The following is a 19,049-nucleotide window of genomic DNA, read 5'->3' on the forward strand; positions in this document are numbered from 1 at the left end:
TTTTATAATTCCCTACCTCACAAATATAGTAGCATAACAATTTTATTTTATTTTTATTTTTTATTTTTTTTATTTTTATTTTTTTTTTGTCTTTTGTCTTTTTTCCGTGTCCGGCAACGGATTGCAACCCTCAGTGTTGCCCCCGTACCGGACCGGGGACCGGCAACGGGATTGCAACCCTCGGTGTTGCTCCCGCGCCTCGCTCAGCCAGTGAGCGGGAACCGGTCTGTATATGGGATCCGAACCCTCGGACGGGAGCGCTGCCGCGCTTCCCAAGCGGCGCACTATCCAGTGCGCCACAGGGCCGGCCCCAACAATTTTATTTTATGCTAAATATAACCCTGCTTTTTTTCTCCTTAGACCCAGCTCTGCATATTTTTGCAGCCATTGTCTCTCTAGCACCTGCACACGTGCAGACACAGATTCACACAGGCACACACAGACACACATGCACACTTGCTCCAAGACCATTGAAAAATGATGTTAATTTCTATTAACAGATTTGAGGATTCTCAGAAGGGATTTACATCTCACCACAAATATCTCCCTAAAAGTCTTTATGATATATCTACCTCCCCAACACTTTTACTCTTCAGTGTGGCTTCCCATATTTCTCCTTTTCTTTATCTTGTATCTGCCTTTCTCTTTATTTACCTTGTTCCTTAAAATCCATTTGGCACAGATTCTTGGATCTCTATCTTATCTTTCCTTACATTTTATTGTCCTTAACTTTTTTGTCATGAAGTTTATATCATTTCAATAATTGGGCAGCTCCGCCTCTTCCTGATTATCTAAAATGTAATACAAGATAAAAAAATAATTGTTTACATAATTTGGGATAAAAATCTCTTGATAGAGCATCTTAGCATGAAGTACAGGACAGAATATTTGACTGTTATTTATTTAAGTGTGACTTTCTATTCAGTTATATGTAAATAATGATTACAGCCACAGTATATTTGCATTACAGAAAATTGGAAAAAGAGAGCAGCAAACATTTAGAAATAAATTATTTTATATACTCACTATATAATAATAACCATCATCAATAATTTAATGCATATCCTTTCAAATCTTTCTGTGTATAAATGTGTGTGTATGTACAATCATATTTTTCATAATGCTCTGCAATCTGCTTCTTTTAATCAAGAAATTTCACTTCTGTTATTCTCACCTAAGCTAATACCCAGAAATTATTCAAATTTCCAAAATTGGCTCCCCAAATATCCTTCTGATACCCAAACCCATTTCTGGAAATGAACCAAACGCTGCATCTGATTATGTCTCTTATGTTTTGTGCAGTCTTACACAGAATCTTTCTCTCACTGTTTTGTTGAAATGGCCAGGCCAGAATATCCCACTTTCAGAAGCTGTCTGGTTACTTTATTGGAATACAATTTGTTCAGTTCAGTTATTTTTTTTTATTTAACATAAAGTGTAAGTCATATCTTAAAACTTGATCAAAGATTCAAATTGGAAGTTTTTAGATAGAATAAGTGATGTTGTGTGCCTAATATTTCTTTGATTCCACCATTATAATATGTTGACCCTTTGCTTAAATTATGAAATTCTGAATATAATCTGTGTGGTTTTTCAGGAATATCAAATATCTAGTTCCCCATCAATTATGTACCTCGTGATTTTAACATCAATTGTTAAGTCTTGCTTGAATCAATATTTTCATCAAGGTTTGGGAAATTTTTCTTTCTAAAATATTATTCCTTCTACATATATTAGTTGTTGTTCTTTAAATTACAATTGTTCCTCAATAACAAAAATATTTAGTTTTGTATTCTATTTACCAGATTGCTGACTAAATTCACTTATTATATCTTCAGCCAGAGAGCAGGCAGATTTCCAAAGATCTTAGTGGTGTGTTTAGGGAAGAAGTACGGTACTGAAAATAACTCTAAAATAGTTCAGATATAAATAATATGCATATGTTTATACACACACACACACACACACACGAAGAAAGAATGATACTAAAAATGGGTCAAAATAGTAATATGTAGTGAATCTGGATAAAGATATCTGAGAGTTGTATGTACTGACTTGAAACCTTTCCATAAATTTGAAATTATATATGAACGAAAAGTTACATTTCAGAAAACTAATAATTACATTAAAACATGGTCAATCACAGTAATAAGCAAATGAATTAAACATAAAGAGTCATATGTTTATCAAATGAAATAGAAAAATTGGAAAATATGCAAGAATAAATTGTCTTTTGAGCATAAGAGAAACATACATTTTCCTAGATAGCTGGTGAGCATATAAATTGCTAATATTTTGTGGAAGTATTTGGCCCTATATGTCTTGGCCATATAAGTATACATACCTTTTGAATAACTCTGATTTAAATAATTATTCCACCAAAAAATAAGAAATGTTCAAAAATATTTACAATTGTTTTGTACATTTTTATATTAATATTTCCATGATAAATTTAAAATGATCTACCTTTTCAGCAAAAGTGAGCTGACTAAATTTTAGTACTTCCATAAAAAGAATTAACACACAGACAATAAAATGAAGTTGAAGAAAAATATTTGATAGCGTGATTTTGAAAAAGTTTAAGAGGTGTTATGTGAAAGTAGGCCATAAAAGGGTATATATGACACATTTTCCAATAGGCTTGAAGTAAAATCTGTAATTGCACATGAATGAAAGGAAGAAAAAACATAAGGCATATATAAGAGTCCTTCAAAAATTGCCTGGAAAAGTAGAATTGAAAGATAACATGAATTTTTGAAGTACACTCTTCCATGGTAGGATAATGATTTCCTTGAGAACCAGACTCCAGGACTTTGCCTCTTAGAGTGTGAACTTCCCCAATCTGTCTCACATAGGAAGCCAGTTTAAAAGATCCCTCCTAGATCTACAGAAGCCAAAGCCCGGGGATGTAGCCTAGAAATCTGCATTTTTAAATAGCACTCATAGCATTCTGACTGATTCAATGACATGCTAATGTACAATTTTTCCTGAAAGTAGAACTCCAAGACTAATCAAGTGTTTGACAAGAGTAAATATAAGCTTGCTACTTCTTTCTCTCTTTTCTATTTATTTTAAAAAAATGAGTTTCTCTTTATTTCTATACTCAAGCCCTGTGCAATCTAGTTTCATGGTTTGTTTTCTCACTTTGATTCTCCTGCCTTTGCCACTTCCATAAAAATCTGCGTGGCACCCACATTCTCTTTGAAGATGGGCTCTTTCTTGATTTCAATTGTCTTCTTAGAGTCTAGTGTTCTATACTCTAATCAAATTGTTGGTGCCTATAATCTCTTTCCAGTACTCCTTTACCCAAACTACCTGTGTTACTGTACAAAAGGCAGCACAGACTTCCCATCACTTACTCTCTCTTAACTCCAAAAAATCTATGTGTTATCCCTTACTTAAGTCTCTGCCTGCAGGCATTTCTGTATCAGCTGCCATCATATTCTCAAAGAATTTTATTATTTGCAGGGCTGGTCCCACTTCTAACGTCCGCTGAGAAATCCACCTTCAAACAATTGCCACAGCCGAGTATTAACAGTGTCTAGTCCCTTCGCTCCAGAGACTAGTTGAGATTTAATCTGATTAAAAACATTTCCCCTTTCTCCCAGAATTGCTGGAAACATTCTTATTCAACAGTCTGTAGAGGATTTCAGAAGACTGAAAATCTACTTTGTAATAGATGTATTTATTCATTTTACTTCTTGGAAAATAAATCAAGAAAATAAGCAAATGATGCATCTAAATGTCTATGTACAAAAACGATATTGTAATTAGTGTTTATGTGAATATTAGAAAATAACTTTAGTACCTATGATTTGAGACAAGTTACTTAAACCCTTTGCGGTTAAATTTCTTCGACTGTAAAATAAGAATAATAGCAGTACTTACTTTAAAGGTGATGGTGAGTTTTAAATAAATTAATATATTCAAAATACTTAGAGTAGTATTTGCAAATAGAATTTATCGCCTAACATTATTATTATCATCATTTAAGTAACAAAAGATGCAATAAATTATAGTATAGCCATATGCTAATACACCACTCAGTCATTAAAATATTTTAATAGAAAATTACTATCATTAAAAAACCATGAAAAATTATAGCAAACCATTTGATTACTGTAATATACAACTGTATAACTATAACTACGTACACCGATTTTAAAAGTTTAAATGGAATACACCAAATGATCTTTTCCCTCTCTGTCATATGTAAAATGTAGAAATATGCTCTTCTTTGTAATCCGTATTTTTTCAGAGAATGCATTGCTCTTGTAAAAGAAAGAAAGTATTAATAAAATTTAGGGTGCTTTTGTGGTATCAGTATGCCTGAGGATGACTAATGTATAATATAGGATTAATGTTTCCCACATTTCCTCAAACCTTCTTGAATTCTGCTGTCTGGAAAACAACTAGCCCAGTGGTAACTGAGTTACAATAAAATCTTAAAAGCAAAAAGACACTGTGACTGGCTAACTGAAAGTGATCATAGAGCCGAGACTCTAATAGTTGTCCTGTCTGATGGTTGTCAAGTTTCAGCACACATGATTGCAAAATCTGAGCAGCATCAACGCCCTGCCAAGTGCCTTGTGGTATTTCATCGGTGTCGCTTACACGGCATACTAAACGTTTAACAGCAGGATCATTACCTATCCAGGCTGTGAGGTAATGGAATAGCACTTGCCTACTAAGGTGAAACAAGCTCACTTTGTGTGACCTACATCCTCCTGCTGGATGTGTGTGAGAAAATGATGACACCGTGGAAGCCAAGCAGCTGTGGTACTTTGAGCCACAAAGGAAGATACTCTCAAGTAAGACAGGAAGAAGAAATGCTTTCAGGATGCACTGAAATAATGTATCAAATAGTACGGCATGAGAGAAAACGACTAAAGGGAGAGTAGCTAAACGTGGAAACTCTGTACAGAAGAAAAATTGCCAGGTTTTGTAATCAGGTGATGTTGCTAGTCAGCCAGTTTAAACAGGTGTTAAAAAAAAAAATCTGTTTGCGACTGATTATTTTATTGTTTAATTTTCTGTTTAAAGATGAAATTAAACATGTGTATATATGTGATATATTTTACATAGTGGCGGCTGGATATTAGGAATATGTGGTCTCTGCTGCTGAGTTCACTAACACCAAAACACATCCCTTAACAATTGCAGGGTTTGTGAATAAGACCCACTACATGCTAGCATAGAAAACATTACCGTGGAGTTGTGTTGGAGAGAATTTGACATTTGGGTGAAAAAAAAAATCACATATATTAAACCAATGTATTATCATGTGGGCCACCAGAATGGTCATATCTTAAACAGAAACGGCATCACTTTACAAACCATTGCAAAATTGTCAGTGTACTCCCTTTTCAGACATTTGGGTGAAAAAAAAAATCACATATATTAAACCAATGTATTATCATGTGGGCCACCAGAATGGTCATAACTTAAACAGAAACGGCATCACTTTACAAACCATTGCAAAATTGTCAGTGTACTCCCTTTTCAAAAGCCTTTTCCTCCTTTTAGATAGACCAGGTATTCTGTAATTTTTGTGTAACTAGGTAGTCATCACATAAACTATATTCTAAATACATTGCAAGATCATTGTGATTGGGAGGTTTATTATCTAATCAATACTACCTAAGCAGCCATTTTTTGCAGGAAGGAACATTATGGATAGTATCTTCGCAGCAGTTGACATGAAATGACATGAGACAAATCTAGGTTAAAATTCTGATTCCCACAGCTACTAGTGGTAGAATACGTAGCAAGTTTCTGGTTTTTGTAATCCTTAGTTTTCTCATCTGAATATGTGGTTAACAATATTTAACTCTTATATTTGTTGAAATAATATAAAATATTTTATGTAATTTGTCAGTTATAATGACTGACACAAGGTAGAATCACAGCAAATGCCAGTTCTTATATGTGCATGTTTGAAATTTTAACACACTATTACAAACCAAAAATGGGCTTACTTGCAAATGTATGCCTCTCGTTAGTCCACAGTGAGCCCCAAAGATGGAAATTTGAAAGTGAAACTATCATTTACAAGAGATTTAAAATGTAACCATAATGAAAAATCAGGAACTAAACAGTTCATTTTTAAAAAATTTACCAAATATCTGTTTCAAGAAAAATAAGCCTGCACTACCAGCAGACAAACGTATCTTTTCTATAGAGTTTGGTGAAGATCTTTTTTTGTATTCTCCTTGTCTTGACCAGAAAACTGTGTCCTTTCACTACAAAAGACTGCCTACAGAGCCCCCTGAATAAGAAATGACCAACGCTTAGATTTGTATGACCTAAATAAATGTTGACGTGCGGGGCTTGGAAGTGGATACATACCAGAAACATCCATTCAATTAATATAACTGATGTTTTGATTTCCAAAGCTTATATCTACAGAGTAATTATTTTATTCCCTATTTTCTTTCACTATCCTTTGTAACTACACGGTTCACACCAATGGAAGGCACAATGGATTTCAATAACAGCGTTTCTTTAAAACAATATGTGCATCTTTAAGTCTTAAGCATAAGAAAAATGTGCGTTCTATAAAAAAGCAAACAAAATCTTAAAAGTTCTGATAGTGTTAAGAAAAAGTAAATCCGTGCATTTTCTATTACATTGCAGCTTCTTTTAGAGAAGCTCCTATACCTTTATTTCTTCACTCTTAGAAGAATGCCTGAAATTGTAAAACATAAATCAGGTAATGCAAGACTTTCGCAAATGAATCACTATTGCATTCATACCATTAGCCTCTGAACAGATGTCAGAAAGTAAAGATTGGCTGCCTCTAGATCAAGTTGCTGCTGCCAACTCTCGCGAGCTTTGTCAGTAACAGTTGATAGTAATGTCAGCGCAGTCTAATTTACAGGCTGGAGCAGCAGCTGCATCCTGCATTTCCCTGAAGTATTACATGATTTCACTCCTTGCAAACTTTATCATCGTTGTTGCAGAGAGTCGGGTAAGTTGCTCTGAATTTACACCTTCGTGTAGGGATGCAAGTGAAGCTCGTTCCGTGGGAGGAATGGGATCTCTTCACGTGTTTGCTGTGCCCCTTTGGTGCTCTGTGGAGGACAGTCACTGAAGCTTGCAAATGGGACAGATGAAGCAGGCGAGCAGGCACATGCATCAAATCTTATTCAGGGAACGCAGACTCAGTCCATTTAACGGCTGGGGAAACAATCCATTTGTTCAACTTTGTATAAAGAACAATAGCACTTGTGGAATCACCGTCCGCACCTTAAAGAAAAACATTTTATGTTGTTTTACTCATAAATGCATTGTTTAGTGAATCTCCTCTTAAAAGAACAACAAAAGTAGTCTTTGATCAGTCTCGCTCTTTTTTTTTTCTTTTCTCCTTTTTTTTTTTTTTAAGTGTCATGAAATTAATAACTCTCTTACTACTTTGCTTAACAGGGTACTTATCCCAATCAACATTTCATCATCTGAAACTTTCACAGTATCCGTTGGCAAATGACAGGTCAAAGTTTCTTTAGTGTAAAAGGAAAACCTATTTCCTAATTTTATTTATGAACTTGTCTCCTTTGCCCTGTCTGTCCTCTTTCTTTTTATATGTGTGTTTAAACTGCAGCAAAATTTCTTACATTTGCTATTATTTTTATTATTACAGAAATAAGCAAATACAGACTTTCTGCTCCTTCTATAATCTCATAAATCTACCGTTATTTAGATGACATTGGTTCTAGTTTAACAAGGAGATTAAACATTAAGAGTATAAGATGTATGAATGATTCAAGTAAGCTGAAATATGAACAAAATGATTTCATTGTTTATAATTTTTATTTGTTATATAAATTTTTATTTTATGAAGTTGTCTTCTACATTTTTATGAATATTTCATGATGATAAATGTAATTAAGAGTTGTTATCACTAGTCTGCGTGATGTCTTCCTTAATATAAACTATCTCATAGTTGCGATAAATACAATTGTATTTCACTTATATTAATAGTTGCTTTGTTTAAGGATAAGTATGAGCATTTAAAGCATGGCTCTATCATTTAAATGAAAATCTTTAGAATTATCTGTGTATACGAAATACCATGGATGCCAAATAAAATTTCTAATTGGATTTTTGAAGTTCTGTTTTATTCTCCTAGATTATTTTGCTGTTGATTGTTTGCAACGTACTACATCTTTAATTGTAAAAAAAAATTATTTGGGATCTACTATGCATTGCATTTTTATAAAATATAAGCTAATAATATTTTAACAAAGTTACATCTCATCTACAAATTTAGTTCCTGATACGATTCATTTCTTGGTAACAATTAATAACACATATCAAAATTATATGTTGTCTTCATTTTAATGCTTTCATGCCAAAATCTGTTCTTTCTTACTAAAACTAGATCGTCCCAAATGTTAGAGAACTGTAATTAAATAGATATGAACCTAAGAGCAGACCGAACGACTGAACTTTCAAAGAAGATCGGCAAACTCTGTCTAATAATTACATATTCAAATTATTCACACAATGAAGTTTGTGAATGGTCTTCCTGTTTGAGGACAGATCAGATCTTATGTGTCCCATACCTCATATAGTGGCTTCTATCTGCACAAATTCTTTTAGCACCTAATGGGTATACAAAGGATCCCTGAAAGACAGTGGTATAGTCTATTTATAAACAGACTTTCTCGATTCTCCACTTAGCCTGAAACAAAACAAACTTTTTAGGTTTGGTATAAAGACTTAGTTGTTTTGATTTGACCAAATATATATTAGTAGCGTTTGCTCTAGATCATATTAATATTGTCCAGATGGCTCTTCCTCCACCATTTTAAGAAGCTTAATTTCCAAATAAAAATATGTATTTTAATGTAACTTTTTTAAAAAACTAAAAAATACTCTATACACAGGAAAAGCTATTGTAAATATTTGCTTGACCATCCTTTAAAAAGTCCCTGGCTGGCCCATTATTTTGAAAATGTGGTTGATATCTAATTATAGCAAATGTTAGATGGCAAATTTTCTTTTTTTTTGGCAGCTGGATGGCAAATAAATAGCTCTTTATATCCATCATTTTATCACACCCACAACTTACAGCATAGCATTGTATATTTCTTCTTAAAATTGGCTGGGGAATCTTGATACTATTTTCAAAATTGATCTAAAGATGCGAAAAGAAGAAAATGGTATTTTGCCATTTTTATTTTGAAAGTTATAGTTTTAAAAGTTTAGTATTTTCCAAAAATCGCCAGTAAATGTCAATATCTTGGAGCAACTGACAAACTTGGAAAACTTTATCTATAATCCTTCAGGTTTTCCCCCTCCCATGGCCATCATTCATTTTCTTTTGCAATTTCAAAAACTCCCATCTTTCTTTCAAATATTTAATACTGTTTTAATAAGTTAATTGATCTAAATTCAGATACTCAATTGCACTTGATGTGAAAATTTGCCTCAATTCTTTATGGTAAACATTTCATGTACTCTCAGAGTATAATTGCTTACTTAATGTGACAGTAACCAATTGCACCAGGATTCATAGAAGAGAGAACAATTGTTTAATTTAATATTTTAATTATTAATAAAGATTTAGAGATTAAAAACTAATAACATTTTCTTTGTCTCCTTTTATTTATTTCTCTTTTGATTCTTTAATCATGTGATAAACATATTCGAAAAATTTTAACTTCTTTCAATGGAAATACTACAGAGAAACATGTTAGAATAGAGAATACCAGATTATAAAAAGAACAAAGCGATTCTTATTTAAATAAATTAGACAGACTTTGCAGGTTTTCTTTGAAAGGTGAATCTGCTCTTAGGTTCATATCTATAGCTAAACATAAAAATATTAGCTTACACTGATGAGTATGTGAACATATGCATATTTTCATATTAATGTACAGATTTAATAATATGGTATAAAACATTCTTCAGCAGGTAGCAGGTAAACTGGAATTATATTGCCATTCTTGCAATGAATGCATACTTACAAAGATTGTTTTGAATGTTAGTAATTACAGTATTTACAAGGTGATGGTTCACAGATATAATTGTTGAAAAAACAACAATTCTAATTCATATAAATAGTACTATATAACATTAAACTCTATTCAGCACAAAATATAAATAAAAGTATTAAGAAATACTTGTGTATATCAAACTAAGTTACATGGGAATGATATTACAAACTTTTAGATGTTATAGCAGTTATTTTAAAACATAAAAAATATTACATATATTAATTATATGCAAATCAAATATATTTCATAGTGATTATATTTGCTTTACAATACAATTAATAAACTACCCGTAGAACAATAATTTATAAACTTTGAGACCAAAGTAATTAGGATTTGGTGTTTAGTTTTGAACGACAAAATAATATTTCAATAAAACCAGTAAAATACAAAAATCACAGATGATCTTTACGTTAGACTCAGAAGAACACTGACTGCCCCTGACAAGAGGAAGGAATGAGTGCAGCCAGGGATGCTGCAATAAATTCACTGAAATGCAGCTCAGAGTAAGCCAACTTTGTAACTTATTCCTTTTTCCTTTCCAAAGCAGGTTTTCAAAAGACAAAACAAAATCCATCACAGCACTTTGTTCTTCTCCAAATGTCCACCTCCATTTATTTAAGAGTAAGGGCTCGGTAATTATCAGGAAAAAAAAAAAAAAAAAAAAAAAAGGAAAGGAAAGGACTCTAGTAGCAGTGTCTCTAAAACTCCTATTCTGTCAGAAATATAAAATTTCATTCGATAAGTGTCAAGTTATAGGAACCTTTACATTATTGTTGCATTTTATTTATTATCATTATTTATGATATAACAAATTACATTTGTTACAATTATAATAATAACTAGATATCATGAGTATAGAAAGTGTTACTTTACTATTATAGTATATATAGTATATATTATAGTATATTGTACTGCAGTAATATATGTTGTTGATCTTAGGACATATACAATTGTAACAAAATTGAGAACATAAATAATAGTCTTGTGGCTTGATTTTTTTTTAAAAAACCTTATGATAGCAATCATTTTATATATAGATATATAAGTATATGCATATACATATGGATATTGATAGAATTAGACATAGCCATATATACACACACACACACACATATGCATTAAGTATCAAGTCCTGAACAAAATGTTATATACCATGGATTAATTTATTCAGATATTTGTTGGGATCAAAAATATTTATTGATCACTAGCTGTCCTATGAACAGTGGTGAATGACACTGATCTAAAAGATGAATATTCTAGGGCTGAGGCATCGGTATCAGGATATTTCCTTATTCTCTGAATTCTAAGGCAATCTAAATTAGACAAAAAACCAAAAACTAATAGAAATGATCAATGCTAATAGGATTATTTTCTTGGTCACATAAGTTGGATTAACAATTACAGCATCAGTAATAATAATAAAGGAAAGACCGTACATTTATGGACCTTAGATTATTGTGATAACAGCCAGTCTTTGTAATTGACTTCTTATTTGGGTTTCTTGCATCTATATAAAGATGCCAGTTCTTTTAAGTGATATTTGTGTTACATTTTTCAGTCCCTCTTTGCCATGTGGAGTTTCATGATCTGATTTTTAATTTCTTTTCTTTACTTTTTTTATTTAAAAGAAACTCAGTTTTGGTGAAACTTTGATCTCCCCAGATAATCTCTTTATGTCATCACAGAATATTATTTAATAAAATGTCAAATACTTGTGATTTTGTAAGTCAAAAAGATTATTTTTCCTTCCCCACTTGTCCAGTAATTTCTCAGGTTTGGTCCTCTGGCTTCATCAAAATACAATTAACTATGACTATGCTAACACATCTAACTTTACTAGTCGTATATACTTTAATCAATTAACAAATTAACAGATATTCATTGAGTAATGTATAGGTGTAAAATTCCTTCTAAGCCAGCATCTTCTCCCACACATTATAATACCAGCCACTGTTTCTCAACATTGACATTGCAATTCAGGTAGAGAAGCCCTTCATGGTTATTAAATTTTTGAGAAATTACCTAGCATATATCCCAGTCCTCACCTTTCTATTTTTCCCTGTAGGCCTTTATAGTGATAGCATCTTTTTTAGTTTTTGTAATTTGTAGGATCAATGGCAACTACTATAGTTTTGTTTCTTAATATCCTATGAATAAATTGTCTAAATTCTCTTCTGACCATAGACTGGGATTGTATAGAGTAAGAAAGCACTAGGCAAAAAGAATCACAGAACGGGTAATGAGACAGAAAAGGACAATGATAGAAGCATACAGATCTTTAGGTGTTCTCAACCTACTTTAGAGTTCTAGCAAGAGCCCATGATATTTTAGAGAATACATGAGCTTGTATTTTCTCCTCTAACCAAAGTAGAAATTATATCTAACATAAGTAGACTACCACTTATTGCTGCTTTAGGTGGGATTGTGTATTGTACAGAAATAATATTATATATGCTTGGAATAAACTTTCTTTTTAAAATATTAATTCTTCCTTACAGAGGTTTGATAATGATTATCCCCAAACAAATAATATCTACATTCCATTCTATTTATTTCTTTTCTAAATTGAAACTGAAATGTCTCCAACGGTTTTCTATTTTTTTCCTGCATAGACCTTTATAGTGGTAGCAGATTTATTTGCTTTCATAATTTGTGGGATTAATAAGAACTACTGTATTTTAGGTAATTATTATCAATAAACATGAGGTTGATCAAACTTCCTACTTACCTGTCTTTCAGAAATCAAAATGCAGTGCAAGGGCACAGTGACATGCATCAGATTTCTCTTGTTGTTTCTTCTGCTTTTCATGCTTATCGGGAAGTCACACACTGAAGATGATACCATAATTACAACTGAGAATGGAAAGGTCAGAGGGATGAACGTGCCAGTTCTTGGTGGCACGGTAACAGCCTTTCTTGGAATTCCCTATGCACAACCACCTCTTGGTAGACTTCGATTCAAAAAGCCACAGTCCCTGACCAAGTGGTCTGATATTTGGAATGCCACAAAATATGCAAATTCTTGCTATCAGAACACAGATCAAAGTTTTCCAGGCTTTCAAGGTTCAGAGATGTGGAACCCAAACACTGACCTCAGTGAAGACTGTTTATATCTGAATGTGTGGATTCCAGCACCTAAACCAAAAAATGCCACAGTGATGATATGGATCTATGGTGGTGGTTTTCAAACTGGAACATCATCTTTACATGTTTATGATGGCAAGTTTCTGGCTCGAGTTGAAAGAGTTATTGTAGTTTCAATGAACTATAGGGTGGGTGCCCTAGGATTCTTAGCTTTACCAGGAAATCCTGAGGCACCAGGGAATATGGGTTTATTTGATCAACAGTTGGCACTTCAGTGGGTCCAAAAAAATATAGCAGCCTTTGGTGGAAATCCTAAAAGTGTAACTCTCTTTGGAGAAAGTGCAGGAGCAGCTTCCGTCAGCCTACATTTGCTTCATCCTAGAAGCCACTCATTGTTCACCCGAGCCATTCTACAGAGTGGATCTTCTAATGTTCCTTGGGCAGTAATGTCTCTTTATGAAGCTAAGAACAGAACACTGGCTTTAGCTAAGTTTATTGGTTGCTCTAGAGAGAATGAGACTGAAATAATCAAATGCCTTCGAAATAAAAATCCCCAAGAAATTCTTTTGAATGAGGTGTTTGTTGTCCCCTATGGTACTCTTTTGTCAGTAAACTTTGGTCCAACTGTGGATGGTGATTTTCTCATTGACATGCCAGACACATTACTCCAACTTGGACAATTCAAAAAAACCCAGATCTTGGTGGGTGTTAATAAAGATGAAGGTACAGCTTTTTTAGTGTACGGTGCTCCTGGTTTCAGCAAAGATAACAACAGTATCATAAGCAGAAAAGAATTTCAAGAAGGTTTAAAAATATTTTTTCCAGGAGTGAGTGAATTTGGGAGGGAATCGATCCTTTTCCATTACACAGACTGGTTAGATGATCAAAGACCTGAAAACTACCGTGAGGCCTTGGATGATGTGGTCGGGGATTACAATATCATATGCCCTGCCTTGGAGTTTGCCAAGAAGTTCTCAGAAGTGGGAAATAATGCCTTTTTCTACTATTTTGAACACCGATCCTCTAAACTTCCTTGGCCAGAATGGATGGGAGTAATGCATGGCTATGAAATTGAATTTGTCTTTGGTTTACCTCTGGAAAGAAGAGTTAATTATACAAAAGCCGAGGAAATTCTGAGTAGATTCATAATGAAACGCTGGGCAAATTTTGCGAAATATGGGTAAGTTTTGATTTTTGTAGTTATTCTTATCTGTTTTTGTTTTGTTCTGCTTAGCTTTGCTTGTTCTGTGGTGTAGAGTTCATTAAAGGCACAGAAAAAGTTTAAATGATTTGTTCTCTTTGTACTTAAGATCACTTTGTTTTTTATTGTGTAGTAAATTTCAATTCCTTGTGTCAGAGTGCTTCAAAGAAATCATCATATTATCTTTATGAAAAATATTTTCTGATTTTATGCCCCCCAAATTGCAAAGTACATTAACAATGCTAGCCAAAGTTTGTATGGAAATAGATATTTACCTTGAGAACTAAAATTCTTTTGACAATGTTTCTTTTTTTTTTTTTTCCTTTTTGTCTTTTTTCGTGTCCGGCAACGGATCGCAACCCTCAGTGTCGCGCCCGTACCGGACCGGGACCGGCAATGGGATCGCAACCCTCATTGTTGCACCCGCACCTCACTCAGCCAGTGAGCAGGAACCGGTCTGTATGTGGGATCCGAACCCTTGGCGGGAGCGCCACCGCACTCCCAACCACCGGGCTGGCCCATTGACAATGTTTCTTAACCTGCGAGTTTACGTTCACAGATTTAGAAAAGAGTAGGGATATATCTTCTCATGCTCTTAAGTCTCTGCTCAGGAAAATGAAGGGGTGTGATGGTGATGGGCTGGCCTGCAGATTACCCAAAATACACAACATTTGCTATTTTATCAATATTTTTCTCTAATAGGTTTGTTCAGAACTCTTAGATAATCTGTGTTTGACAAGACCTGTGAGGGTCCTCATGTTTAACTAAGCTGTTCTCCACTTGAGCAGCCTTATAGTTGACATTAGATAATCAGTGACATTACATAAGAACTTATTTTCTCTCATGTGAGTATGTTATGAATATTGTATAATTATGTCCTCAAGAGTCAGAAGAAATTAACCATTTGGAATATATTTTCTAAATGTGTGTATATCTATAGAAACTAAATTTTTTCGGGTTTTTTTCCCCCCCAGTACATTTGTAACTCCAAAATGAATTTTAGACATGGGAGTAATTGTACCAATGTGTATAATAAAAACAAACAGAAACTCAAGAATCTATTTTTTAAAGGAGTGTTTAATCAATCACAAATTTATTGATGCTGTAGTCCAATGTCTCATACTGTCCTTTATGATAAATCAGAATGCTGATAGTGATAGTATTGCTTTATGGTTTTCTTTTCCACCCTCCATTTGGAATTCCTTGTACTCCATCTTACTATATGTATATTTCTACAATATCAGTTATCTGATAGAATTCTTTTCAAAATTGTTTGATATTCACCCACAGTGTACAAAGTTAAAATTCTTCCCCCTAGCATTAAGGGGACTCTACAATCTTGCCACAGTCCACACTACCCAACAACACCTGGATGCTTTGTAGGCCAGTTATCTCACAAATGCCAAAGATTTCAGGTGCAACTGCACCTTAGAGCTCTGTTATCACTAAGGTCCCTGTCTAGAACACTTACCCCTTTCCTTTTTAATGACATAAATCCTACTTGTTTTTAAGGTCCTGACTGACTACCAGTCCTATTGAGCATTTCTGTAATTCCTAGTGTTGCAATTACTTCAGAACTTTTTTTTCACTCTCACAGAAGTTAACTGTAACTTGTCTATATCCTATCTTTTATTGTGAGCTGATCCTCCTCAAATATACTAAACTAGCTTCTTGATACAGAAACTGTGGCTTTGTTGAATAAAATACTGAGATGGGTATAAATAATATTTAACAAATATTTGTTAACCCTTGAATGAGAGCTAGTAAAAGCTAGTGTGAGTTACAAATATATTTTTACTGTTTTTTCAAGATATGTTGATTATTATTTTATCTGTGGCTGTGAAATATTTTATGCCTTCTCAACATCAGCCTAAATCTCTGTTCAAAAAAAAAAAAAAAAAAAGGATTAGTTTTAGAGCTGCATTAGAATTACTTAGGTTTCATTCTCTCCCTAAAAGCTGTATCCAAATTTAATCATTTGAATAAGTTTTTAATTCTTTCTTACAATTCTAGAGATTGTAAATAATTTAAGGAAAAAATATTTCTTAAAATTATTGATGCCTGACATTTTTAAAGGACTTCATATTTTGTATATTGAAATCAAGGAATTAATGTTTTCTAACGTCACAGTGGAAAACACTGAGAATCAAAAGTAAATGTCTTGTTTATGACACAAACAGCAGCAGATCAAAGAAGAGAATCTTTGTCAATTAGTAGAATAAATTGTTTAATCTTAAGCTAGTACTTCTATGCTTAATACACTTTAATGGGAAATAAATGAAAGTTGACATTTTAATTACAAATATAAAATCATATAATAGAAATTATAAACCATAAAGGGTTAAAGTAAACATTGTAAAGTAGTGTAGCCATAACAAGATGTTATTTTAGTAAGTAATTGTCTTAATAGTTCATATTTGCTCAGTTAAACAAAAGTGATAGTAATACATCATACATGTTGAGAGTTGACTTGATGGCAAACACATTGTTAATCTCCTGATGTTCATTATCTTTTCTCAAAGAATACCCATGAGTACCTACAGAAGCTTAGAATGATTCAATGAATTCCAATGGAAACAAAGTTGTTAAGTGTTAGGTTTGGAAATCCATCCACACCTGTCTTACCCCAGAGACATGATGTTCCAACTCTGTGGTTCTCAAGGGCGGAAATTTTACTCCTCATTTCCCTTTCCCCACCCTACAGGGACATTTAACAATGTCCGGAGCCTTACCCCAGAGACATGATGTTCCAACTCTGTGGTTCTCAAGGACGGAAATTTTACTCCTCATTTCCCTTTCCCCACCCTACAGGGACATTTAACAATGTCCGGAGCCCGTTTTGAGTGTCAGGACTGGGGCTGGGGGTGATACTAGCAGGATAGAGAAGCCACGGATGCTGCTAAACATCCTAAAATGCACAGGACAGTGCCCCACAACAAATACTTATTTGTTACAAAATATCAAGAATGCCAATGTTGAGAAATTCTGCTAGTCACTGCTGCCCCACAAACTCAACTGGCAGATTAAGAAAGTAAAAAGTAGAACATGGAGCTGTAGTTATCACTCAGGTAAATGAGTTTTTAAGTTTATGGTTCATAAATGTTTCAATCAGCTCTTCTTCTTAAATAGTAAGCCTATGTATATTATCTGCAAACTACTTTGGAGTATATTTTACATACAGTAAAATACATACGTACTAAGCATATGTATCAGTAAGTCTTGACTAATGTGTACCCCCCAATATATTACCACCCAATCAAGATAAAACATAATTCCATCACCACAGAAAATTACCCGCCTCTTTGCAGTCCTCTTTTCCTCCCTACCCCCCAGTCAACCACTGATTACATTTCTATCATGATAGATCAGTTTTACCTTCTCTAGAGCTTTATATTACTAGTATACAGTATATAATTTTGTATCTAGTTTCTTTTGCTGTCCAACTATTTTCCTTAGTTGAGAATTTTATGCTTCCAGAAGAAATGTACCAGAGCTCCAGTTGCTCCACATCCTTGGCAAGATGTGGAATGATCAGTCTTTTTAATTTTAGCTCTTCTACTGACTTTGTAGTGGCATTTCATTCTGGTTTTACTTAGTATTTCCCTGATATCTAATGATGTAGAGCATTTTTCATGTACTTACTGGTCATTTGTATGTGTCCTATTTTGAAGTATCTGCTTCAGTCTTTTGCCTATTTTTGTTGGGTTTTACTTATTGAATTTAAGGATTTTTCATATATTTAAGATACAAATCCTATGTATTTTGAATACCTTCTCCCAATCCGCATCTTGACATTGTATTTTTGAAATTGTTTTCTTAATGCTTCCTTAATATGTATAAGAACAGAACTTATTAATTCAAATGAATCCCAACTTATTAATTTCTTTCTGTCCTGTCTAATAAATCTTTGCCTACACCAAAATTTGTAGACATTTTTTCTGGGTTTTTTTTTTTTTTCATGTTTTATAGTTTTAGCTTTTAGCATTTTGGTCTGTAATCCATTTGAATTACTATCTGTAAACTTTCAAAGTAAAAGTTGAGGTTCATTTTTTTTCCACATAAATATTCAGACATTCAATCACTTTTGATTTACCTTGGCAACTTTTTTGAAAATCAGTTCACCAGGTATGTGTGGATATGACTGAGGACACTTTATTCTGTTCTATTAAGTGATCTAATGTTTATTCTTATGTCAGTATCAGAGTGTCTTCAGTAGTAAGTCTACACAGTATGATTTAAAATTAGGTAGTTTAAAGTAGTACACTTTGTTTTCAAAACCAAAATTTTTGATCTGAAAAAATTTATTATGTCTATTTTGGGTTTGCATTTCCAAATAAAGTTTAGAATGAGCTTCTCAGTTTCCACAAAAACTGATAGGTTGTTGAAATTATTGGTCAATTTGAAGATAATGGCCATCTTAACATTATTGCTTTTTAAATTCATGAACATGGTGTATCTTTCTTTTTATTTTGTTGTTTTTTAGTTTCTAAAAAATGTTTCTAAGCTTTATGTGTAGAGGTCTTGCATATATTTAATTCAGTATATCTCTGAGAGTTTTATGTATTTTTAAAATTAGTTTTCCAATTTAGTTTTTGCTAATATCAAGCAATACAATTTATTTTATACTTGCCTATTACCATGAATTGTTGCTAATTTCACTTATTAATTTTAGTTATTTTTGTAGATTTATTAAAAATCTCTATATTAAGGAAAAAAAACTATTTTCAGTGAATTGTAACAGATAGTTGGCTACTTACTTTACA

At 33.1% G+C, this 19,049-nt stretch overlaps 1 protein-coding gene across 1 annotated transcript in view; it reads left to right on the top strand.

Moving 5' to 3' along the window:
• The first annotated feature begins 6,836 nt into the window (after positions 1-6,836).
• The window catches only part of BCHE (butyrylcholinesterase), a 70,441-nt gene continuing 58,228 nt past the window's right edge, over positions 6,837-19,049 (top strand). Inside the window, exons 1-2 of the mRNA XM_008580640.1 lie at positions 6,837-6,970; positions 12,741-14,265. Of these exons, the coding sequence (XP_008578862.1) occupies positions 12,749-14,265 (1,517 nt within the window). The 5' untranslated portion in view covers positions 6,837-6,970; positions 12,741-12,748. The remainder of the gene's footprint in view (positions 6,971-12,740; positions 14,266-19,049) is intronic.

Source organism: Galeopterus variegatus, unplaced genomic scaffold (genome assembly GCF_000696425.1).
Source record: "Galeopterus variegatus unplaced genomic scaffold, G_variegatus-3.0.2 Scaffold2135, whole genome shotgun sequence".
Taxonomy (NCBI): domain Eukaryota; kingdom Metazoa; phylum Chordata; class Mammalia; order Dermoptera; family Cynocephalidae; genus Galeopterus; species Galeopterus variegatus.